The 25,300-nt window shown below is 39.3% G+C and overlaps 2 protein-coding genes across 38 annotated transcripts in view; one reads left to right on the top strand and one right to left on the bottom strand.

The window, feature by feature from the left end:
- Positions 1-16,218, bottom strand: part of CACNA1C (calcium voltage-gated channel subunit alpha1 C) — a 472,560-nt gene extending 456,342 nt beyond the window's left edge. For 36 of the 37 annotated variants that reach the window (XM_040651842.2, XM_015286450.4, XM_015286591.4 and 33 more), the window contains exon 1: positions 15,541-16,084. In XM_040651842.2, the coding sequence (XP_040507776.1) occupies positions 15,541-15,670 (130 nt within the window). In that variant the 5' untranslated portion in view covers positions 15,671-16,084. Of the gene's footprint in view, positions 1-15,540 lie in introns of all 37 variants that reach the window. The other variant, NM_001396677.1, reaches the window with a different exon arrangement.
- The window catches only part of DCP1B (decapping mRNA 1B), a 41,525-nt gene continuing 21,064 nt past the window's right edge, over positions 4,840-25,300 (top strand). The window contains exons 1-3 of the mRNA XM_004937947.4: positions 4,840-5,010; positions 6,011-6,051; positions 8,081-8,208. Coding sequence (XP_004938004.1) covers positions 4,858-5,010; positions 6,011-6,051; positions 8,081-8,208 — 322 coding nt within the window. The 5' untranslated portion in view covers positions 4,840-4,857. The remainder of the gene's footprint in view (positions 5,011-6,010; positions 6,052-8,080; positions 8,209-25,300) is intronic.

Raw genomic sequence — 25,300 nt, 5'->3', positions numbered from 1 at the left:
TTCAGGTTCATCATTTTCTCATTTCTGTTCTGGAATGATATTTCCAGTCAGTGAAAATCTAACACTGACAGTGGATTTTTTACTGATTAAATGTACAATGTTTTTTTTCTAACACTATCATTCAATGCAATTATATTGATAAACATCACCCTTTCTCATCCTGAAATGGTCTTTTCCCAGTACTAAATTTCTTTCAGCTCAAATTATATCCTCTGAAAAGTGATTCAAACTAAATAAAACAGAGTTCCCTAGAAGAATATTTACAGGCCATTGGTAGAAGCCAGGCCTATTAAAAAAGTAAAGTCCAGTGCCTTTCAAATAAATATCCACCAAAAAATAAAGCATAGAGTTACTAATAGAATCGCTTAGCAAAAGGTAAGTCAAAGAAAGAAACAGTCTTTTGGTAAACAAATATATAAATAAAAATTCTACTGAAAATCAAATAAGCCTTAGCTTACTATGTATACACAGTATGCATAAAATCAGAACTACAAAGCCCACAGCACCAAAGAATACCACCCCTCTCTTGTTTGGACTAACATTGTACATAAAATTCCAGAAGAGTCTCACAAACCTCACCAGGAGCAATGTTACAAAGACACACATGGATGCTAATAAAATGCTAGGGTTTATGTGGGGGTAGAGGGGGGAGTTATTTTGACTCACAGTGAAAATAACCAGATTTAGTTTTCATCTAGAGATTTTTTAATAAGTGCCCCAGTTGAAATTATGTAGTCAGACCTAGACATGTTATGGAACTTTCAGCAAGTAATAAATTGCCAACAAAAAGACTAACATTGCTTTAACCATGTAGAATTAGAGTTAAAAAGTGGTCCAACAATGCAACCAACAATTTCAACTGTTGAGCATGAGAAAAGCAGTCTAAAGCTAGCTCCTGAGAGTCTGTAATGAATGTGGGCTAAAAAGACTGCACATTTCACCTTTGTCTGGGAAGGAATGCATCCAGCATCCAGCACTGGCTCCCAGGTGGTGAGAGGTACTGTGATGCAGAGCTGTATGCAGTGGTATGCAGAGCCCTGTGGGATCACTTTGGCTCCACAGGAGCAACCTACTGTTCCCCAAGAAGCCAGAACACTGGAGGGCATGAGGCAAAGATATGCAAGTGGCCATGGATGCAGGATGAGAAACATATTAATGCTGCCACAGCATCCTTGCCGTCACTCAGTTAGAAACAATCTATAGAATCACAGAATTGCAGAATCGTTTGAGTTGGAAGGGACTCTCAACAGCCATCTAGTCCAATCCCCTTGCAGTGAACAGGGATACCCATGGGTAGAACAGATTGCTCCGAGCCCCATCCAGCGTTATCTTGGGTGTCTCCAGGCATGGGGCATCCACCACCTCTCTGGGCAACGTGAGCCTCACCACCCTGACTGTAAAATACTTCTTTCTTGTACCCAATCTAAATTTCCCCTCTTTTACTTTGAAACCATTTCCCCTTGTCCTATCACAACAGCCATTCTATGATTTTATGAAACAGACCCTACTAAAGGGTCTGTCCCCTTCTTTCTTATAGGTCTCCTTCAGATACTGAAAGGCCATTACTGATCCGCAGCCTTGGGGAAGAAATAAAAAGAAAAGGCAACTACTGTGCACTAACAACTTCAAAGGGGATGAATATGAGGAAATGGCGCAAATGAGTTGCTCAGCACTACATTTTCTCAAGTGAATCCTGCTGCTTCTTAAAAAAAAATGCTTAAAAAAAAAAAGGCCTGTATGTGAACAGGTAGAAAAGCAGTCTGTTGAGGCTATGATCGCACCAGCAGTGCGAACACTTGTTTTTCAATCAGTTCACTTTGCCTGCCTGGCTGGTTCATGCTGTGACCACATACGCACTTGGGCCAGGACAGCACAGAGGTGCCAGAATGGCATGGATGAGTGGCTGGGACCTGGGATGGGAGCTGTGCATGCCCAGCAGTGCCACCACACACATTCACATGAAGTCATACCCTCAGTGCTGATAATTTCCTGCAGGAAGCAAGACTTGGTTTTTACAAGTAGCATAAATAATTGAATGTGAAGCAAAGACTTAATATCTTTTTGAACAATCCTTGCAGAATGGTTTGGCCTAAACATGTTAACCTTTATAATTAGTGGAGACCTTAAGAATGGCATGTTGTGTGGATTCTGCCTTAAATCGGTGTGGATATTACCTACACAAAATCCCTTTCATACTGTGTCAAAATCAAAGCTTTCTGCTTTTTGTTGTTGTTGTTGTTTTTCTAACAGAATAGTATCCTAGCAGGTGGAAGACAGAAATGTGACATTCTAATTATATCCTTCACGAAATTATGACATCTTCAAAGCTAGTAAATGAATTTGTTTCATAAACAAATTACAGCAAAATCATTCTGACTTGATAGTTATCACGGGCTATGGGTAACTGACTGCAAATAACCACAGCTTAAAGAATCAACCTTTTCAACCTGTGACTTTTTTTGCTAAAAAGTCCTTACCTTCAGATGCACCGAGAATTCAGTCTTCCTCTGCTTAACAAGATTTTGTTTCATGGGAAAGATTTTAAGTCTACTATCAAGTGATACCACAGTGCAGGGCAAAACTAATGGTTTCATTAACTACTTTTACTTCAGGCTAAATGAAAGGAGCAATTTTGCCCCACTTATACAGCAAAGCAGTTGGAACCAAGAAAAGCGACCACATGGTGTCACAGCAAATATGCAAGAGCATGATCAGAAGCTTGACAGGTTCACTGACTCAGAACAGAGGGCTCGAGAACCGTCTGTCCAGCTATGGGAGAAAGAGATGCAGTGATCCAAGAGGAAGGCAGCACTAAAGAAGCCATGGTGCTGAAAAGAGGCAACATTTTTGACAAGCTTACTTCAAGACATTTAACCTCACAGTTGGGCTTTCTTCCTCAGAGTTCAAGGAAACAGGGTACTCTTCATAACCTTTGTGCCAAGAGAAAAAAAGCAGGAGACGCACTTGGCTCAGTCTATCTATCTCCCTCAGGTAACAAACGTGCAAAGCCTCAATTGCTGTTAAGTCCCTGATTCCAAAACCACCTGGAAACTCCTAAACTCCAAAGCCATGTCTCATTAGAGCCACAACTGAAACAAGGTGGCTGTAGAAAAGACAAAGTGAGGCAGATTATAATAAAAGTTTAGGTAAAGAGATTTCCTCTCCTACTCTGTACTTACAAAGCAAGCTGTAGGTCCTTATTTGAAGAAAGATCATTTTCAGCAGTGTTCTGGGCTACAAAAAAAACTAAGTTTTCTCTCCTGAGCCCTAAAGAACAGCCTTTTACTATCCATTCTGAGAGCATATCCATTCCTAACTCTACTTGAGATTCTCTGTCCCTACTTTAAATACTACAACATCAAGTTTGCCATCTCTATTCTCTTCTATCCCCACTTTCACACTGTGAAAGTTTTACTTCTGGGCTGGCCTGGCTGCCCTTGGATCAGGTGCCACTGCTCACTGTATGCCACAGCCTCAGTGCGGCCTAGCGTGCGAAGGAGGGAAGAAACAAAATGGCAGTCTGCCTCCCCTGTGTCCAGCTACTGCTCTTTTAAACGCATAGCATCTGGAATACCATAAACAAATCAGCAGTCATTACCTTTGCCTTTAGATCTTCTGAGGTATCCCATTCTCTGGAAGGAAGTAAACAGCCCTGCTGATTCTGTCTAAACTTGCAGGGAAGGACTTGGTCGTTGTGGTGGATGAAAAGCTGGACATGAGGCAGCAGTGCGCACTTGCAGCCTGCAAGGCCAACAGTATCCTGGGCTGCATCAACAGATGGGTGGCAGCAGGGAGAGGTAGGGGATTGCCACCTTCTGCTCTGCCCTGTGAGGCCCCACCTGCAGTACTGCATCCAAGCTTGGGATCTCCAGCACAAAAAAGACGTGGAGCTGTTGGAGCAGATTCAGAGGAGGGCTACGAAGATGCTCAGTGGGCTGGAGCATCTTTAATGAAGAAAGGTTGAGGGAGCTCGGCTTGTTCAGCTTGGAGAAGTGAAGGCTCTGAGGAGACCTCACTGTGGCCTTCCAGTACCTGAAGAGAACTTATAAACAGGAGGGAAACTGAATCTTGCACAATCTAATATCGATAGAATAAGAGGGAATGGCTTTAAACTAAAAGAGGAAATTCAAATTAGATGTTTGGAAGAAACTCTCTACTCAGAGGGCAGTGAGGCCCCAGCACAGGCTGCCCAAAGCAGCTGTGGGTCCCCCATCCCTGGAGGCATTCAAGGCCAAGCTGGATGGGGCCCTGGACAGCCTGAGCTGCTGGGTGGCAGCCCTGCCCATGGCAGGGGGTTGGGACTGGGTGGGCTTTACGGTCCCTTCCAACACAACCCATCCTATGATTCTGTGATTCTGTGTTGGCAGTTCCTTCCAAAACTGACACAGAGGTCTGATATGATGAAGTCAAATCCCATTTGCTACTGCAGTGGGTTCAGGCTGAACTGTTAAGGTCTTAAAATGTGTCTGTACATACTGAGTGTATCTGCACGCCACATAAGGCTGAAATATTCACTGTGAACTGCAGCTATCAATAGATTAATAATAAATATATTTGACAGGAAAATATGGTAACTAAATTCCCGGTCTCTCCCATCTGTTCCTCTGCTGTTTGTGTATCTCCCTATCATAGTACACTTGCTTATGTTTCAGCTGCCTGTATCACACGTACGTGACATGTATATATATCTATATATACACATAGACGCACGCAGCAGCCGCGCGCCGTGCGCTCGGCGTTCGATTGCGGTGGCTGGGCTCCGATCGGGCCAGCCGGGGGAGGGGGGATCCCCCTCCTTCCTCTCGGCGCTGGATTGGTCGCGCCTACTAGGAACCGTGTGTTGTTGTCGGAGGCAAAATGGCGGCGGCGGTGGCCGGGGCCGCCCTGCTGGGCAAGGGGCTGGACATCAGCCTGGCGGCGCTGCAGCAGCACGACCCCTACATCAGCAGCATCGTGGACGTGGCCAGCCAGGTGGCGCTCTACACCTTCGGGCACCGCGCCAACGAGTGGGTACGTCGGGCCGCCCCTCCCCGCAACCCCCTCCCGGCCGCGAGGGGAGGTGCTGGCGACAGGTTCCGCCCCAGTGTGGGCGGGGATGAGGCGAGGCCCCGCCCCATCCACGTGCGGAAGTGGGGGTGCCCCGCCATGAGGAGGTGTGAGGGAAGGGTGGGCTAGGTGGCCTTGTCTGCTCCTCCTGGGCTGGGCTTGTAGCCTGGAAATGGGGCTTTGAAAGTAGTGTTAGGCAGCCTGGTGCGTTGAGAGATGGGGTGTAGGGCTGGAGGAGTTTGCTGCTGTTTGAAAATGGGTATTGGCTGGAAGTAAAGTGTGTGTATGCAGGTGTTGGGTTTACCAACAGCAGAAAGGCTATTAAAGATGGAATTAACCTCACAGAATCATTCTTTTAGCTTGAGGGGTGTATCTCACCCTTAACCTGGCCTGTGCTAGTTGTGCTCCCTCACCACCATCCCATCACACTGGGTTAGAATCACAGAATGGCCTGGGTTGAAAAGGACCACAACAATCATGTAGTTTCAACCTCCCTGCTATGCACAGGGTCGCCAACCACCAGACCAGGCTGCCCAGAGCCACATCCAGCCTGGCCTTGAATGCCTCCAGGGATGGGGCATCCACAACCTCCTTGGGAACCTGTTCAGTGCGTCACCACCCTCTGGGTGAAAAACATCCTCCTAATATCTAACCTAAACCTCCCCTGTCTCAGTTTAAGACCATTCCCCCTTGTCCTATCACTATCCACCCATGTAAACATTCATTCCCCTTCCTGTTTATATGCTCCCTTCAAGTATTGGAAGGCCACAATGAGGTCTCCCCGGAGCCTTCTCTTTTCCAGGCTAAACAAGCCCAGTTCCCTCAACCTTTCCTCGTTTGTTATTTAATAGCTTATAGGAAAGAGGTGAAATGCTGATGGTGTTGGTTAAACAGAGATAAAGGGGCTTGCTTGTGTCTGGTAAAACACAACCCTAATATAAACTTTTTTAATGTTCTCATTCAGGAGAAGACAGACGTAGAAGGAACACTGTTCGTTTACACAAGGTGAGAGCGTTATGTGTTACCATCTGAAGGTGCAGCCTGTGGGTGTGGGAAAGCTGGGATGAAGCTTGGCTGAAGGACAGAAAATGCTCCCAACTGTGTCATGCTCAGAGATGAAAGGAAACTGAGATTGGCAAAGACAAAAGCAAGAGAGGAAACACAGGAAAGGAGGGATCGCCAAAAAGGAGGGATCATCACGTATGTGACTTCAATATGTGGTTTAAAGCTCATATGGCTGAACCATAGAAATCTGTGATACTGCCTTAAATAGGATTGTGTTGACAGGTTAAAGGTGTCTGAACAAAAAACAAACAGAAATAAAGAATGATATCTCTTAAAGAAAACAAATGGTGGGAGATATGAGCACCGTGTTTAGGAGTTACTAATTCTTCTGTCTGATTGTTCAGTTCTGTGGATGTTCCATCCAGCATTTGGGTTTTCTCAGTGCTTGCTGTTTGCAGCATCTCTAATTGCAGCTTTTCAGAGCTTGGATTTGGTCACTTACTCCGATGTGTACTTCAGCTCTGTTGTAAACATGTTTTGCTTTTAGGTAGTGCTCGAGCATTTCCTTGTACTGCTGTTAAAATCAGAAAATGACATAGGGAGCACATCTTGCAGTAGCTGATGTGATGGGATGCTGAAGAAGAAACTTTCAGTGTTTGTTTTTGAGGAGCTGGTAGGAAAACTGAGGAAGTAAGGGACTTTTTAGAGGGCAAGAGGTGTGTGAGTAAAATGGCAAATAGACAGGGAGGCCCAGAAGACTGAGCTTTGTGTGGAGTGGGAAGGGTGGAATTAATCTTCTGAGTTCTCTTGTACCAACAGTTGAAATCGTCATCAATAACTTTTCTAAACTTCTTTAAGGTAAATGAGGAGGAATAAAAAGGTTACCACTGCAAGAGGAAAGAACTGGCCCTTGATTTTGCTAGCAGTAGTTAGGGGTAGCTGGTTGCATGCTGCAAAATGGAGGTATTTGTCTAGTATGTTGGATTTAAACCTCCAGAACCGACAACGTGTCACCTGACATGTGTTGTACCTGTGATCTTTCATCATGCTGTTTTGTTGGCTGAGGAAGTTTCCATTTACAGCAGAGGTTGCTATCCATCTTGCCGTGTAGGTAATAACTACATCAAACAGGTTGTGAACAACATTATACAGGGCCCTCCCCACCAGTTTTATTTCTTGTGGCTTTGAGCAGTGTTATAAAATCATGTAAAAATAAACATTGCCAGCAGACTGCAGGTTGAAGTCTGCTGGTGTTGCTTTATTGCTTCTTATTACTGTTATGAGAATGTAATGTGGCCCTTCTGCTGGAGCTGATTTTTATCACAAATTGAAGCTTTGCAAATTCTGAGGAAGGGTCAAAAATCAGGCTTCCCACTGAGTTAACACTCTTTTTAACATAAGGAAGTTATTAACTTAACTCTTTTAACTTATGTACTGATTGGATTCTTGTTAAGGGTTCTGCTTGTTTCATTTCCTGTTGCATCCTACTCTTCGCTGCAGGTGCTCATGCTTTAGATTTCTTAGATGTCCAGCAACAGGCAATTACCAGAGATGGCAATTTTACCAAATGTTTAAGCATCATGATTTACTTATGTCAGATTTGCAAGTAGTGTCTCCTGTCAGGATGGTAATAGGGTTAACACCGCATGTTAATAAAACCTGTCTAACTGCTTGAACTGTAACCATGAGCAATTGGCACGATTTTTTTACTTACATTTTAGATAGGTTTTTCAGTATCGTCCACAATTGCTACCTGAATGTTATAACAATAATTACAATAATAAAATATGCAGTGCTCCTTGCTTATGGCTGAATCTAATCATCGTTTTCACAAGAAAACATCTAGTTTCACAAGAAACTATGGTTGGAAAATGTGATGTTAGGGATCAGGGATGAAATGAGAATTTTGTAGTATCTATGGGTGGGGAAAAAAAGCATTTTGGAGAACCACTCAACAACAAAAAATAGTAATTTCTTTTTTTTTTTTTTTTTTCTTGACTTGATGTGATTTCTACTTGATAATTTTCAGGTCAGCTTCTCCAAGGCATGGCTTCACAATTATGAACAGGCTGAGCATGGAAAATCGAACTGAACCAATTACTAAAGACCTTGATTTCCAGCTGCAGGATCCTTTTCTACTTTACAGAAATGCCAGATGTAAGTATGTGATATGTTGAGTTAAATGCTGAAGAGGTGAGCTCTTCTTCAGCATCTATTCTTAGTTAGGGTAATTAGATTAGAGTTTAGCTTTAAAGGGCTGGAACTGTCTGGTTAACATTTACAATTGAAGGAGTATATTTTGCTCATTGACATGCAGAAAAGAGTTGTTAAGTGCTGCCTGAAATGCCACTGTTGAAAAGAAGGTAACTTTAAACTGGCAAACAAGACTTTTGTGGCCCTGTGTATGTGATGGGTGTAGAGACTCACAGACATGCGTTGTATGTTCTGAATATACTCTGGTCATTGCTGGGATATCTTGTCATAATACAAGCCCACTGAAGATTGGAATAATCCTTGTGAGCTGTGTAAGGGTAAACAAATGCAGCTAATTCAGACCCCTGTGCTCCAGCACTGTCCTTAGAGCAACTTGGAAGGTGGGTTGCTTCCCAACTATTATGGGAAACTCTGACACTGTAATGCTGAGCCTAATTTAAACACCAATGAAAGATGAAGTTATTACTGTGGGCTGTGTGTTTGTCTTGCATAATTGTCAAACCTCTATACAAGCATGCATCAGGCAAACTCAGAAATGAGTGGAAGACACGAAAAAGCTGTGCTTTTACACACAGATATACACACAGACCAGGATGATGTGCAATTGTATAAGAACGAACAGTTATAAACATGCAAGTTTATATTTGTCCTTGGAAACAGAGCTATAGTATGATCTATATTTTGTTCTTGATGCTTAAAAGTACATTGCAAAAAATCTTTATGTGAAATGCGCTGCAGAAGTGTTCCCTCTGGATGAAGGAAAAGCAGAGGAAATTGATGGCATACAAAGCAGCACAGTTTGATAATCTGCTAGACCTTTTTATTTCATAAACTTAATTTGGAGTTGGCATGTATATCAAGAGGGAGTTCTGTTGTTTCTACCACACAGTGTGTGTGAGCACTAGAGATAACATTTTAAATAATCTAAATGAAACTTCTATTTCTGAGAGCATTTGGTGGGCTGAGAAACAGTTTAAATTTGCTATTAGAAATTCCCAAAGAAGCTGAAAAGAAATACAGACATCTCCAGGCTAACCTAGACTAGACCAGGCATCAGGATTTTAAATACCATGAGACTTTTCTCCCATGTGATTATGAAAACTTTCCTATGTATATGTAATCTGTTGTTGTCTTGTTTTGAAATTCCACTAGGAATTTGTATATATATATACTAATATCTACTTTTTGAAGCCTGATCTATTAATTCTTCCTTTTTGTTGAGGCAATTAGTAATAAGAATAATTAGAAGTTGTCATAACTATGCTGGCATGAAGAAGGACAGTCTTCAGTCTGTATACTAGATATGAACCGATTTATTTAGGAGAAAAATCTGGGGGCTTTGGAGAGAAGTATAAGCCATTTGTTCATTAAGAGATGTCAGATTTGCAGAGTCTCAAATACAGGTACTAACATGTTCTGAGCAGCTAACTTGTGTTCAGATATTACGTCTGGGTTTTTTTGGGCTAATTGTGCAAGAGCAAAAGGCAGAAGGCTTCTTTTCTGGGCTCTGCGTATACAGTGATTCTTTTGGAGCAGGAATTGAAAATGTGTTGTCCATCAGCCTTTACAAAGCTCAAAGTGCTTTGTCCAATTTTATTAAATCCTCCTATTTTCATAAGCACACTAAAGGATTCACCTTCACCTGGGAAGGTAATATTCCCTTCTGCTAGGAGACATTGTAGATCTGTACTACAGAGCTGAAGCATAAAGAATTTTGAATGTACGTTAAAGATCAATCCCAAGAATTGTAGTAGACAAACTGTGGAGGATTGGAGCCACAAAAGTGAAAAGGATGTCTTTGGAGACAAATTACTGTGCTGGTTTTGGCTGGAAGAGAGTTCACTTTCATCAGAGTAGCTTGCATAGTGCTGTGTTTTGGATTTGGGACCCCAGCAGTGTGTGTTCTGCCCAGTGTTTTGCAAGTTCTAATTTTCTGATCTTGTTATATTGCATCTATCATCTTAGAAAAATTGCTTTGCATCCAGTGTATTATTACAATAGAAAAAAGCTTTCTAAAACCATATTAAAGTAAATTTTATTAATAATTAAGAAACTTTTGATCTTTTACTTTATTGTGCTTCATATTTCTCCTGTTGGTCCATTGTTATTGTTAATCAAGATTTGAAATACTATCTAAGAACCCTTTTCAGACACCTGTAATCTATTCACAGGTCTCTGGGGGTTGGTGTCGGGATCCATGCCAGTAAATGAGTACACTGATCCACTCTTTCACAGAAAAGTTTAGTTTGGAAAATCTAGTCAGGCAAGCATGAGAGTTATTCATTTCAAAGGCAGGAGAATTAGATACAGATTACAGTGTGTTTAATGCCAGAAGAAATCTTTATCTAATTCCAACAAGAAACAAAAGGCATATCAGTCAAATAAGTGAGGTGGCCTTCCAGTACTTGAAGAGAGCGTATAAACAGCAAGGGGTACGAATGTTTACAAGGGTGGATAGTGATAGGACAAGGAGAAATGGTTTTAAACTGAGACAGGAGAGGTTTAGGTTAGATATTAGGAGGATGTTTTTCACACAGAGGGTGGTGACGCACTGGAACAGGTTGCCCAAGGAGGCTGTGGATGCCCCATCCCTGGAGGCATTCAAGGCCAGGCTGGATGTGGCTCTGGGCAGCCTGGTCTGGTGGTTGGCGACCCTGCACATAGCAGGGGGGTTGGAACTCAATCTTTGAGGTCCTTTTCAACCCAGGCCATTCTATCATTCTACAAAATATTTTCCACGTTATCTGTAAACATTGGTTGTTAGCCATAGTTTTAGGTACTTTCTGTGCGCAATTTTGACTGTACTGCTTTTTTAACATCTAATGATTTCAAAAATTTAAAGAATTTCCTGGATTATATATTTGAGTAATCTTATCTATGTAATTAATACTTTTTTCCTTAACCTTTGCTGCTGTTTATTGCAAAAAAAGAACATTTGGAACCTGCTGCTTGAAGCTTGATGCTGGTTAATGTGAAATAGTCCAGAAAAATGCGTAACTGTAGATTGTTGGGTAAAATAACTTCAGTTTCTCCTTCTAGCAGTGGTCAACTATACAGTAATTTACTTGCAACTATTTCCAACAGTGTATTTTGTACTAAGTGTATGTGATTGTATGCTGGGCCAACAAATTATTTCTCAGGTTGACTGATGTACCATTTCATCACTGAATGCAGTTTGTCATGCTTATAGGACATGGAGTACTTGAGGAAAGTTACGTATCTTAGAGCTCAGTACACCTTACGTGTTTCAGCTGCCAGAAAAAGATACCAGATCCAGCTTACAAGGAGCTTGTACGCCGATTATCACTGCTGATTATTGTACTACAGGAAGTGGAGAAAGAAACTGAAAGCTCTACAAATAGTCTCAACAAATCTACAAATAGAATCTGATCAGATTCTACACCCATTTGTGCGTTCTGGGTCACATTTGTAGCAAGGCCTTTCATCATGCTATCTAGTGAGATTGAAAGTGAATGAAGCTTTCTAGCCAGGTGTGACATGTTCTACTGAGTATCAGGTTTTGCAGAAGTCCAGGAAGTGCTACATGGGCAGCCCAGATGTGCTTACTTAAAGCTGCCTCGTAATGATTTCAGTTGTCCAGTTTAACATGCCACCTTATGTTTGTCAGAAACCTAAACAACTGATAACATTTTTCTAGATCTCTACACAGCAAAGACGTTTAGTAGATGGGATTGGAAGGAAAGTTTGCCAGCTGTCCGAAGAAGTAGCTTAAACTTTGTCATGGGTGGGTTTTATTGTTGCTGTTGTTTTTTCTCTCTCCTATGTCATAACTATTTTTGTATGATTACTTTTTTTTCCAAATATATGTTTGTGTTTGAAGGCAAATGATTGTACAGTGTTAGGAGAAGGTAATGGTGTATATTTTTCTTAATCTTTTCATTTGTAGATTCTGTGTTGCAGCATACTAGAGCACTCTCAAACAGAAGAATTCATCTTCTTGGGAGATTAATTCAGGTCCCTTTCGTTAACTCTTCCAATATTTATATATTGTATATAAATATATACTGAATAGGTAATGGTCCTGATCCTATAGGCATGTTGGAAGACTGATTGATCCTGCAGGTTGACTAATGGTAACATTTCTCTTGTACGGAGCAGCTTGGTTAGAAGACCAAGGGAGGTTTACTTCCCAAGAGAAAAGAGGAGACCGCAGTAATAGAATTTGAGTGATATGTAAAACTGAATACGGCACGAATAAGTGTCTGCTTTACCCTGAAATTTATTCTTGTTCTGTCATAGATTATATGTTCTATAATTCAGTATTATAAATCTCTTCTTGCTAACCAGATTTGGCTGAATTTTTTCTAAAAGCTTGCCTGGATCAACCACTGACATTTGCTCAGAATACAAATGTTTTACCTGAGGTACTGTCCTTGGGAGACATTTTTGTCTTGGAAAAATAAACAAGTAGCTCCTCCTCCTTTGCCTTCCACCACCTCTCCTTTGATCAACATGATAAAAATTCATCCTGCCTTCAGCTGGGCAGGAACAGTAGCCGAGGTCAGGATTGTCCTCCAGGGATGTTATTCACCTCTGATTGAAACCTCGGTTTTACTGAGAACATTCAAATCCTAATGTTATATATTAAAATAATGTCCTAGCAGATGTTATTTTTCCTTTTTAAGAGGAAAATATTCATACCAAAAGTACATTAACATTGCAGTGTTGTTTCTAAAATCAGAAAATTAAGCTGACTGACAGGATGAACTGTCACGTTGTATGCATGTTTTTAAAAACCTGTTTTAGCATCTGTGTGGCTTAAGTGTCTCAGAGTTCGTTGTATGCAAATTTTCTCAAAGCAAGATTTTCCCTCCTTCTGTTTATTTACTTGTCTGTTGCACAGTGACTATAATTTTTTTATTATTTTTTTTCCATGTGAGATTCTGTCTTCCTTGCAGCTGCTTGCAGAAATTATCTGTTCTTAGACTGGTCTATAAAAGCATATGTGAAAGCGCTATTACTTCACTATATTTCCCACTTAGTGCCTTCCTATGTGTTCTGTGGTATGCTATTGTGCTTAAAAAAATAAAAATTCAAAAAATCAAGAAGAATAATCTACCCCTTTAGGAATGGTGTAGGTATTGCTTTACATTTTTATGCTTAAAACCAAACAATAGGTGTGTTTCTATATTAAATGTTGGCCTTTCTGTCTTGCATTCTAATTTTCAAGGGTACCTACAAATCCTCAATGTTTACCTGTAGAGATGTAAAAACAATATGCTAACTTTATGGCATATTTAAACTGTATTTTGCACATGAGCATAGATGGGTGTGCAGTGGTGCTGGCCTAAGGCAGGAGATTTTTAAGGCCAGGACTCCTGATCTTTTCTCTAGCAATTAGCTAGCATGCATGTTTTAGAATATACAACCAGATGCATCTGATATTGAAATCTATAGCTGAACTCTGCTTGATGCTATGGAAATTGGATTGGATTTTTACGTAGTGTGACCTCTGAAAGGGGACAGGATTATTTGGTTGTTTATTTATTAAGAAAAGATGTGTTTGTGTATATGTGTGTGTATATATATATACTTATGTACAATACATTTGCAGAAATTACTGCAAAAATAAACAATCAGCAGGTATTGGTTGATCCTGTTTTCTAGTACGCAGGATTTTTGTGCTTATCATGTGTAGTTCAATGATTGCAAATTGAGGTTTTCAGAGTTTGGATCATGAGGACAAATTGTATGGTTCCCTTTTGTTGTTTTTTAGTTTGTTTGTTTTGTTTGTTTGTTTTGTTTTAAACAAAATTCTTTGTACTTGTAAGTATTTCTGAAGTGTTTTTTCTTTCTTCTTCTCTTCTTATTCAACATACTTTCCTACAGATAAATTTGTTTTTCAGTGGAAATTGAAGACCTTAGCCTTAAGACATCTGTTGTGATGGGTAAAACCATATTCCTTTTCACCCTGCCCAATTCAGCTCAGTTATACAGGATTTCAATTCGGACTTACAGGACATTTTTGTTGCTTCCTCTTCACACTTCCTACCCTATGCATTTGGTTGCAGTTGTGGAAGACTTTGGCCGTGGAGAGCAAACAATTTAGAACACTCTATGTTTGTGAAGTTGGTTTCCTCAGGATAGTAGGTCTTGCAGCCATGATGACTGCAGCCATCTTTTTGCTCGAATGGTTTCAGTCGTGATGATGGTGGTAAAAAGTACAAGGAAAGAAGTACAGTACTGCTAACATAAATTTTCAGCTATGTAGAATGGTGGATTCCGATTTGAATATATATCATGAGGAAAAAGAAACAGACTAAGGAGCTAAGGTAGCAAAGCTTTTTAGTAGTTTGTTAGTGGCTGATAATTATTCTGAGTATGGTGGAATTGTTGCTGTCCGGGCAAGCAAATTGGTAGGAAAAATGTATGAAATAGAATTAAAGGCATCTATCAAGCATCCTGCAGTTGTGGATGGTGTTCTGAACAGAAAGGAAGGAGTCTTATACTGTGTATATCTGCTAAGCGGTCTTTGCTTCCCATTTATGGATATTGTCACATTAGCAACATATTAGCTGGTCTGGACGTTTACTGCTGAGAGTGTACTGCCAGCACTGGGAATTCCGGACATCTCTTCAAGATAAGATAGGCATATGATGCAGTAAAACTCAAGAGTTAAAGTTGGAACAGATTTTTTTTACTTTTAGAGAGTGTTATCTTCATGTGACTACCTGTACACCCTGTTTTTCATACCCATCACCCTGTACAGCATAGAATACTAGATGTTTCCAGGCCAGTGTAAATGCATTCTGCAATTGAAACTATTGTAGAACTAATTGGTTTTTAGAGTTCATTCCCATACACAGTAGGTATCTGTATCTATAGAGTTCACTCCCTTTACACAGTAGGTATCTGTTTAATATTTTGAGCTTTCTAAATCCCTAAATGTTGTAAATCTCTTAGCCTCTTTACTTTCTTGTTCCTTACACCTGCGTGCCTTTCTTGTGCCTTTAGTTTTTGCTCCAGTGCGAAAATGGAAGTGAAAAAGCAACTTTCAACAGATGCTCAAAAGTCAGAATGCTAACAACAGAAGCTGTCTGCTCAACTCCAGAGATGTGAAAACTACCAGAATTCCCTAAATCTCGTCGCACATACAGGAACTCACAGTGCCTTATCCCCAACTATTTACTGACATTACTAATGTTATTTCATACATCATACGCACTGTTCTATTTATGTAGAAAGGGAATACTTATCCAAGCACATAGATACCATTATGGTTTGCATGCATGCGAATGTATAGTGCTCCCTTACCTCCAGGTTTGATGTAGAAGCAGTTGAGCTGAGTTTCATGCACCAGCTTCCCCCTGTACTTCGTTTCAGATTCCCCTTGCTGGTGGCTGGATAGCGGTTGGTATGCTTGCCGAACAAAGGCTTGAAACATGTTTTAAAATTCCAAGGAGCTTTGAAACCACTGAGCTTGAATATATTTTCTCAATATAAAGGAGGTAAATTCCTTTTAGACGATTGTTTCCTAATGCGGAGTTATTTTATGTAATAGCCTTGTGCAGAAGTTAAAAAACCAAAAACCAGAGCTACTGACAACTTGGTCCTTTCATCTAGAAGCTACTTTCCAGCTCTCTGAAGCCTCCGCAATATCTAATGCACTCTTCTTCCTTTCCTTGCTCCTCACTCCTAATCCTTTTCTTGTCTTGTGTGCCTTATGTTCCGTTGGAGTCTTCTCCTCCCCTTGTGGTTTTTCAGGAAAACTTTTTCAGGACTGAGAAGTGGAGATAGTGGGGGCCATCCGCCCGTCAGCTCGTCACCTCACCGAGCCATGGCCATCTCTGGTTTCTGTATATCAGCACAGGCTTCTCTGATAATATCCTCTTGTGTTTGAAAAAAAAAATAGGTTTGTCTAGCAAGGGGTGGACTTCAGTCCTGACATAGCCAGAAAACTTCTCTTGGAATGTGAGCTTGCTCGCTCTCGCTCTTTTATGTGTGTGTGTATATATATAAAAATATTTGTAACCTTCTCTCAAAACACGAAAGATAAATATAGGAACAAGTGTATCCCACACTGCATATACAAGCTGCCCACTTCTGTCTATTACTGATTTAATACAAGCTCTTGAGTGCCTCATCAGCTCTGTCTTCGTCAAAACAAGCCTTAAATCAGAAATAAGCAATATTCTTCAATTGCAGGAGGAGAAAAAGAAATCCTTCGCGAGTATAAGATAGCATACCCTTTAAAGGACAAGGAATGTGTTACATACAGAAAGCCGGTGTTACTGTTCCAATGGAATTCCGCTAAGGCTGCAAATGCAGTGCTGCTTTTTTGTCTAAAGTGGTATAAAAACTACTAAGTGTGTCGGGGTTAGTATTTGGTATCTGCTCTACTTTCATGATTATGGTTGCAGCTCCTAGGTTGATTCTGCAGTTCAGAACTTGTTAGGGTAAAATTGGTTAAAATCTAAAATCTCAATGGAATTAAATATTTTTTTAATCAGTCTTCACCAAAAATGTGGCTTGTACCTGTTAGCTTCATTATTTTGGGCATATGTACTCCTAAGCCTTTTAGAGCCTCTTGCAGTAATCCTTTTGCATAGCAGAGAGATTATTTATATGAATAAAAGCAGCCGGAGATCCTGTGGCCAGGAAGAAAAAAAAGTGATGCAAGACACATGCTTTGGGTCAGAAGTCAACAGCAGAGGGACTATAAAGGTTCTTCCTGTGAATCATCTGGTGCTGCTCATTGTCTTAGACAGGATATAGATTTTATGTTTGATGAACTCCACCAATTTTCTTCTCTCTGCCAAACAAACTGCCTCTCTGTAAAATTTCAGGTTTATTTGCTTTACGACATACAGTACTAAATCCTCTACACAGGAATGCGTAGCATCTCTCAGTAGACCGGTTTTCATAATTAGAAAAGAAGTAACTGTATTTTCATGTAAAGTATGGTACCTGCTTGCAGTGCTTTGTTTCTTTTTTAATTGGCGTCTCTCCTTCTGTGGTGGTTTTTTGTTTTTCCTGGCTTCTCTCTCGTTAACATTTTGTAAGTCCTTACTGTACAGAAAGCAAAGTTAAGGTTTAGATTGACGCTAAGAGTTAAAAGCAGAAGGAGGGGACAGAATGGGAAAGCAAAAGATGATTATTAATGTTTTATTCCTAAAGGACAGTGCACATGGTATAATACTTCTAAAGCAAAGTCAAATGATGCACTTTCACTTTCTCTATGAAAGTCTGCCATTGCTGTAATGAAAATCACCCAGTGCACAACTACCGTTTTTAATCTGTATTAAGATGTACCTCTAAATTCTGTACTCTTCAACTCATGAATTGTAGGGTATGCCCCAGTGCTACTTCAGTATTTTGAAATCTCTAGCTGCTAATATAAAAATCAATTTGATAATTTGTGATGCTTTCACCTGTTGGATTACATGCTTAAAACAAGGACATTTTAACAGTTTTAATTATTTTTGTCATAACAAACTTGATCTCAGAAGTATGTTTTGTTTCTCCCACTGTCCAAAAACATACATGTGTGTTGGAAGAAAGTAGCAAAGTCACTGAACTGCTATGGTAATCTGAACAATTAACTTCAGTAGTTAAAATTGCTTTTAAAAGATGTGCATGTATATGGTAAAAGAAAGAAACAGTAAGGTAGTTCAGAGAGGTGGCATTTGTGTCTTTATGGAAGAAACAACGAAGCTGCAACTTTCACAAGAAAAAAATAGATTGTAAAGTATGCTTTAAACATTTTTTTAATTAAGATCCAAATGATAAGATGTAATGATCCTTCCATTTTGAACAAGTAAAAATGCAGCAGTCATATGCGAGTGATAAATGCTACAAGGTGCAGATGTCTACTGAAGCCTAACCTGAAAGTGTGGCCTACTCACAAGTGTGAACCTACCACAACTGGAATGTACTTAATACTGTTCATCTGAGATTTTGTGAGAGTAGTAAATGTCTCTGCTGTGTCAGTTGAATTGTGCTGTATTCCTAAAAATTAGATGTATTTAAGAATTAGCGACAGCAACTCTACAGAAGAGAAAGTGTTATTTATGTCAGTGTCACAGCTGACGATAGCAAAAGGAATTGCCACAGAGGAATAGAGAATATTGTTAATGTGTTGAATATTACATGTTAACAGGCTGTGAAAAATCAGCAAAAGCAAATATTTAAGAGATGCTGTAAATATGAATATTTGAAATGTCAAGAGTAGTGCACTTTATGGTTACTTATCTCTAAATGGTTTTTATATTTCAGAAATAAAGAGGTAGTGTAGGAAAAATGAGGAACTTGCTTGCCCCTAAAATGATGGCATGCACAAATGAAAAGAAGAAGTTTAAAAAAAAAACAACTTGGTCATTTTATGGTATTTTTAGGTGTCAGTTGTTACAAGAGCAAGTGTGTATATATATATATTCAAACAGCTTAGACTTTTGTCGTTGCAAATTAACATTTTATTTCAGATTTATGAATGCATTTCCAGTCCATTTGGGGTCATCAGTCCAATTATAGTATACATTCAGGCTTCAGGGAAAAGAAATATGCTATTGAAAACCTTTTTAAAGTTAAAATATTCTTAATTCTTTTTTATGAAGGGGAAAAAATATATATAAATGATGTCAGCATAGTTTGGAAAGCGACGTGCCCTTGAACTTGACTGTAGCTCTGGAAATAAAGATTTACTTTGACCCGGAGCAGGTACATCAGAGATGCACATTGGAAACATATTCTTCTGTTTGACTAAAGCATAAAGGAATACTCAAATCCGTCTGTGTCCTCTACCACCCAATTGTGTATATTATTTACAATGGAGAAGGCTTTATTGCAACAGAGTTGCGATAGGCCCTGGGTACTCAACAGAAGTTGCCACTTTCCTTAACCTGGTGAAAAGCAGGATGGAAATATAAAGACAAGACTTTGAAAAGGCAAGGGCAGAACTCCTTTGTATTCTTTGAAATATAAACAAGCTTTCTTCTGGATGGAAAAGCAATGTCATAACCTTCTCCTTGATTGGAGAGTGTTCTCATTGCTTTTAGCTACTGCTGGGTATGATTCTGTACAAAGAATCAAGAGGAGAGCCTAACTTCTAGTTTCTTCTCTTTTACTTTTGGTGATGTTAGGTTAGTGTAAGCTTTTCTGCTCATAGAAGTTATGGATATACATTTAGCGTAGATTTGTGTAATGGCATTTTGTGTTCTGTGCTGATCATTCATGTAGATGAGGGCCTGACTTCATTTCGGTGTGCACTGAAGACCTTTCTAATGATTTGTAGCAGGAAGTTAGCCTAGATAATAGGGCACTGCTAAGCTAGTAGAAGTCATGGTTTTAGATGTCGAGGAGTTAAACTTCTTTTCAACTAAGCCATCCTCTGGTAGAATTTTTCTTTCACAGGAAGGTTACTTGTGTTGACTTAAAATTTTGGGACTGACTTTTTAGCCTTGCGAAAGACTTCTTTGCTTAATTTTTCAAAGTCAACGTCCATCATATTTCTGTATCAAAAACAGAATGATACGTCCACCCACTATATGTTTATCTTAACATCTCTTCACATAGCGTATATGCTCCTTGAATGAGACTCTGTAATCATTTCCATTACAAAAGCCAGTGGGGTTCCATTCCCTTTGTTGTTTCACAAGTCTATTGTGAAAAAGTAATGCAAACCACTTGTTGCTGTAGAGCAACTTATAAGAACAATAAAGGATTTATTAAGAACAATTTGTTATTTAAGAAATTGATAGCCTGGCCCCTACAGGCAGACTTCCTGCCTTAATTTCCGTATCATGCATCATCATGCTTTAAAAATTACTTGGAAATGATGTTGCAATGACAGGGGATGCAACTGGAGAAAAAAAAGTGAGCTGGGCCAGATGGATCATAACATAGATTCTATTCCTGTGTCGTAACTAAAATAACTTGCTGCATCATGAGAACACAGTTCTAAGGTAAATGTTGCAAATTGAGTTTGGGATCTTTTTCAAACAGTAAAGAAACCGCTGATGGACTCTTGCATCTGCTGAGCTTTATGGGAATAAATGGACCAATGGGATTTAAAGCTTCCTACAAAGCTAGCGTAATTTTAGCTTTGAAACTATTTAAGGGACATTCTAGTCAGTCATTCTTTTGTTTGCTACAGAGCTGATGGGAGTTTTTGGTTACTTTTTGTTTTGTATTGTTTTGCTTTCTTTTATTTTCCTATATATTTGATGAAAAATCTGCCTGAAGTCAGGCTGTCTCAGTAGAGTAGAGCAGATATGATTTTATAACCATCAAAATATTTTGTGGCACTGTATCTGGAGGTCTGTGAGTTGATCAGCTAAATTGCATGATTGGTAAGGTTATAGGGATATTTAAAGATCCATTAAAAAAACAAAAAGTGTTTAAGGTATAAGCAGATGATGGTCAGGAACCTATTCTTGACTTGTAGTGTTACCAGTCACTCTCCATTCTCTAACCAACTGTCCTGGTTCTGTCCCTCCCAGCTGTTTGTGCTCCCTAGCCACCTTGCTAGCAGGGCTGTCTTATCAACAGTTATAAATATCTAATGGGCAGGAGTCAAGTGGATGAGGCCAGGCTCTTTTCAGTGATGCCCAGCAACGGAGCAGGGGGCAACAGGCACAAACTGGAACACTGGAAGTTCCATCTGAACACAAGGAAATCCTTATTTTGAGGGTGACAGAGCATTGGAACAGGTTGCTCAGAGAGGTGGTGGAGTCTCCTCTGGAGATAGATATTCAAAGCACACCTGGACTCTTTCCTGTGGAACCTGTTATAGGGAATATGTGTTAGCAGGGAGTTGGACTGATTCTCTCCAGAGGTCCCTTCCAGCCCCTGTAATTCTGTGAAACATCCTTGGCTTTGTACAGCAAATACCATTCTTTTCTTTGTCTGTATATAAGTTACCCAGAGTATGGAATCAGGGTCTTTATCTGCCTTTAAATGAAAGAGCAAGCATTCAGTACTTTGACAGATATGTTTCTTTCACCAGTTTTTTAGGAACTGAAGTTAAGCTCATATCAAAACACAGCTTTATGTTGATTGAAAATTCTTATAGTGCTTCAGTTTCTTGGCATTTTTGTGCCTGGGATGCCATAAAAATGTTGATTTCTGAGAATTTCCAGAAACAACAAGATACATCTAATCTCTATTTCCAGTGTTAAGAAACAAAGGCATTTATTTTATACATATTTTGTACTGCTTTCTGTAGTGGGAAGAAATGAGACCTGAGAGGTGCAGTCCTGTTCAATTGCCACATCATTGTCAATGTGGTACTATATGATGATTTTTTCCTTACTATTTTGTTCAAGCTAAGCAAAATGTTGCATTGAAAAGGCCCCAAAACTGAACTCTCCTAAACTAACAAATACCAAAGTTAGGGTTGTTGGTGCAGTCTCCCTTTTTTACTCATGGAATTGATCGTAATCTTTTGCAGTAAAGACTTGCTTCAGTCATCAAATAGTCTGAATGATATTCATGTGGAGGGCTACTCAGCGTTCAGTTTTTTCTTCATTACTTAAATGTGGGCTTCTTGCTTTGTCATCTGCTGTGGAAGTTCTGTAGCAGGGACAGAACTATTGGTTGTTTTTCATTTGCTGTTGTCTGTGACAATGATCAATATAATAGCTGGTAACTTGTTGCACTTTGCTTAGGTTAGAAGTATTATTTCTTCTATTTTACAGTTGGGATTATGAGGCATACTGGTGGTTAAAATCACAGACATCCATTAAATGCAGCGTGTGACTTGAAATTATTCTGATGCAATTTTTCCAATAAATTTATTATTCATATGTTCAAAACCACTTCCTACAGACTTCAGCTGTGATTATAAGTAGCTGGTGTTTTTGCAGGTCATGCCCTCAGATCTTACACCCAGGTCTAGGATCTCACATCAGGAACTGAATGTGAAGCATACACACTCAGTGACAGCCACTTACGATGACATTTCACAACTTGCATACCATTGCATAATATCTGAGGGACGGCGTCAGAGATGGTATTCAGCTTTCAAAGACAGCATGCAGCTGACTTAACTGCAGATATTTTAAATCCTCTTTCCTTTGTTGCAATCCTGTTTGGCTTTATCCTGTGAAGCAGGATGTTGAGCTTGAATGGGCAAAGTCTCCTGTACTTGAGCCTAAGCAAAGCATTGAAGATCGTATGGCTATACTTTAATCATAAATACAGTATCGAAGATAAAGGGATTGCATTTGCCTTAGAGTAAAATAATAAAAAATTAACGTGGCATGTCTTAAGTCACGTTTTAAGTTAAGAACTCATTGATTGTATAACCTACAGTTGGGTCTTTTTTGCAGTAGGTCTGGCAAAATTGATGCTGCAATATTGGAATATGTACTACAAGAAGAAATCTACCTTTTTAAAATTCAGAAATTCTAAAGATTGATATTCCTTTTAATTATGCTTTCAATTGGATAATTTAACTAACTTATTCTAGTTCAATATTAACTGTATCTTGTTGATTTTGATAGCTGTACTGTATCTTTCTAGTACTACTTAATCTTGTTAACAGTGTTACAACTTTGGTGCCTCTTTTCCCCTTTATGTAATCAATTCATTATTAAATCTCATTTCTTTTAGTAAGTCAAATGGGTTGGGAGCTGTTGAATGTGGATGACTAAATGTATGCCATCTTGTCAGTATAAGAGTCTCTTATTATTGGTCTTTTGTTAGCTACTTTTCATGTGAATTGCCCGCTTGGGGAACAAAAGATACTTGATTTTGATTTGTCCTTTCTTTGTCTGTTTTTTCCGGTAATCTCTTCCTGGATAACTTGATAGCTGAAGCTGGGCCTAAAAGTGACATAATATTTCTTCTTTTTTGCTGCTGTGGAAGAATTTGCTTTGTACCTCTGCCATGTAGTGATTCACTTTTAAGATGTGAGCATTTTAGCAAAATTACCATTACCGCTCTACAGATTTATATTTAGGTCTGGATTTCTGTTTTATCAAACAGTCTGATAAGACGGAGGGTGGATAAGAAATTAATCTCTTTAGTTTTAATCCCAATGAAACACAGAGTGTTTTCATGCTGGTAGAAAGCCTGCAGTGAAATTTGCATTATATGTTTGCTTATCTTTTTTGTTAGTGGAGAGCATTCCGGGTTCCTAGCTTGACAGTTGCAGTTCGTAATCATCTCAGTTTCTTTTGCTAGTCGTGGATTTCCATGAGTTGTCATACATACAAGAAAAGCTGCCATTTTGTGTTCATCATTAATGAAGAACGTGATCATCAATAGATGTTTTTACTTCTTTCATTTCCATTTTTGTTTCCGTTAGTACAGCAGAATGAATTGTACGAATTTACACTGTGGTTAGCTGAGGTGATGAGTACGAAAACATGAGTTAGCATATTTGGGGTACCTGGTATCTCAGATCACCATCAAAGTATTGTCTCCTCACTGGTACATTGTTCTCCCATGCATGAAAGCATTTAGAGAACATTGTGCTGCAACAAATGGAGCACCTGCATGATTCTTTCTCAGCGTACTTGTGAAGTATTCATCTGCTCTGTCTGGACTGATGGAGCAAGTGTGGAAGGGAGAAAAAGAGGATCCCCCACTTCTGGAAAATCTTGCTGTTGAATGGGAAAGCTGTATGCTCAGCAGATATAGGTTTTCTGTCTCAAGTTTCTTCCAGCTGTGCTTCTTTGTCTGGGTTACATGTACCTTTTGATTGAGGTGAGAAATTGTGTGTGCCTTTGTGTGTATATCAGTACGGAGGGAATGAAATTCTTCATCAAGAGTGATTTGGTGGTGAAGGCAGGTATATATATCTGCCATATATTGTCTTAAAGCTTTGCTTAAAATGTGGTTTATTGTTGCATTGGTGGCTTGCTTTGGTGAGACAGGTTAATGATAATTAGTATCCTCATGCTGTGATCTGAAATGGTTGTGCATTTGTAGGAGTTGTATTTCAAACTATTATCTGTCACCCTGTGAAATCTGAAGTGGCATTCCTTACGAGTAATCAGACAGTTCGCTTGTGTTGGTCTCCAAATTGAGTGAGGTAAACTAGCTTGTGTCTGCTGTCGATTTATTCTTTAAACTTGTAGTGACCAGAAGTACTGCAGTATTTCCATAGGACTGACAGGTTTCAATTTTATCAAATATCCATAAATAGCCTGTGACATGTTTGGTCAACTGGACAAAAAGTGAAGCTGTTCAACCTATCTTGCACATTCAGTGATGTTTTATCAGTATTGTTCTACACTGGAGGTTCTCTTATAACAAAGAAGAATCTTGATTAATTAAAACAATTTTGACTTGTCAAACTACTACACTGTTGACTGAATATTATGTATGTGGTATGGACAACACTAAAAGATCATAAAATATTCAAATATGTTGAGTTAGAAAGATGTGTAGTTTTACATTAAGGGGCATCTTATTGGAACCTGGCTAATTATTCACATGCTTTTCTACGGGTTTGCAATTTATTATTGATGGTATATGTTAAAATAATAATGTCTATTTTAAGGGTGTATTGATGTTAATGTCCATGTTACAAAAAGGAAATGATCTAGGTATTTCAGCTCGTATGTTCGACATTTGTAGGTGGATCTTAGAACCACTGAGGCATGTTGTTACCTGTGATCTTTATGGTGAATAACAGAAATCGTTATCAAACTTTTGAAAATTTAGCCATGAAAAGGACTATATACATTATAAGAGGTACTTACTGTCTGTCTATGGGATAGCTTTTTAAATGCTTTTCACCACTTTTTTTTCTGTGTTAAATAGTTGATCTATTTTTAGCTGTATAAAAGACAACACGTGGCTGAAAATTAGAGGGGAAATGGAGATAAGTACTACACTTCTGTCTTGCAAACAGCTGCACGTGCAGTTTCTTTTCAAATATTAAAGCTAACTTATACTTTGTATGTCATGGGTTTGTTCTTTGGAACTGCAGGAGCAATTGCTTTTGTATTCCTCCGATACAAGGAAATATTACATGATCAGTGTTGGTGTTGTAATTCTTTTTAAATGGATACGCTATCCATTTCCTCTCCCTGCAAATAGAATCTAGCCCCTGCTGTGTTGGAAG

This window comes from Gallus gallus, chromosome 1, assembly GCF_016699485.2.
Source record: "Gallus gallus isolate bGalGal1 chromosome 1, bGalGal1.mat.broiler.GRCg7b, whole genome shotgun sequence".
NCBI lineage: Eukaryota > Metazoa > Chordata > Aves > Galliformes > Phasianidae > Gallus > Gallus gallus.
This window is presented reverse-complemented; position numbering and strand designations above follow the sequence as displayed.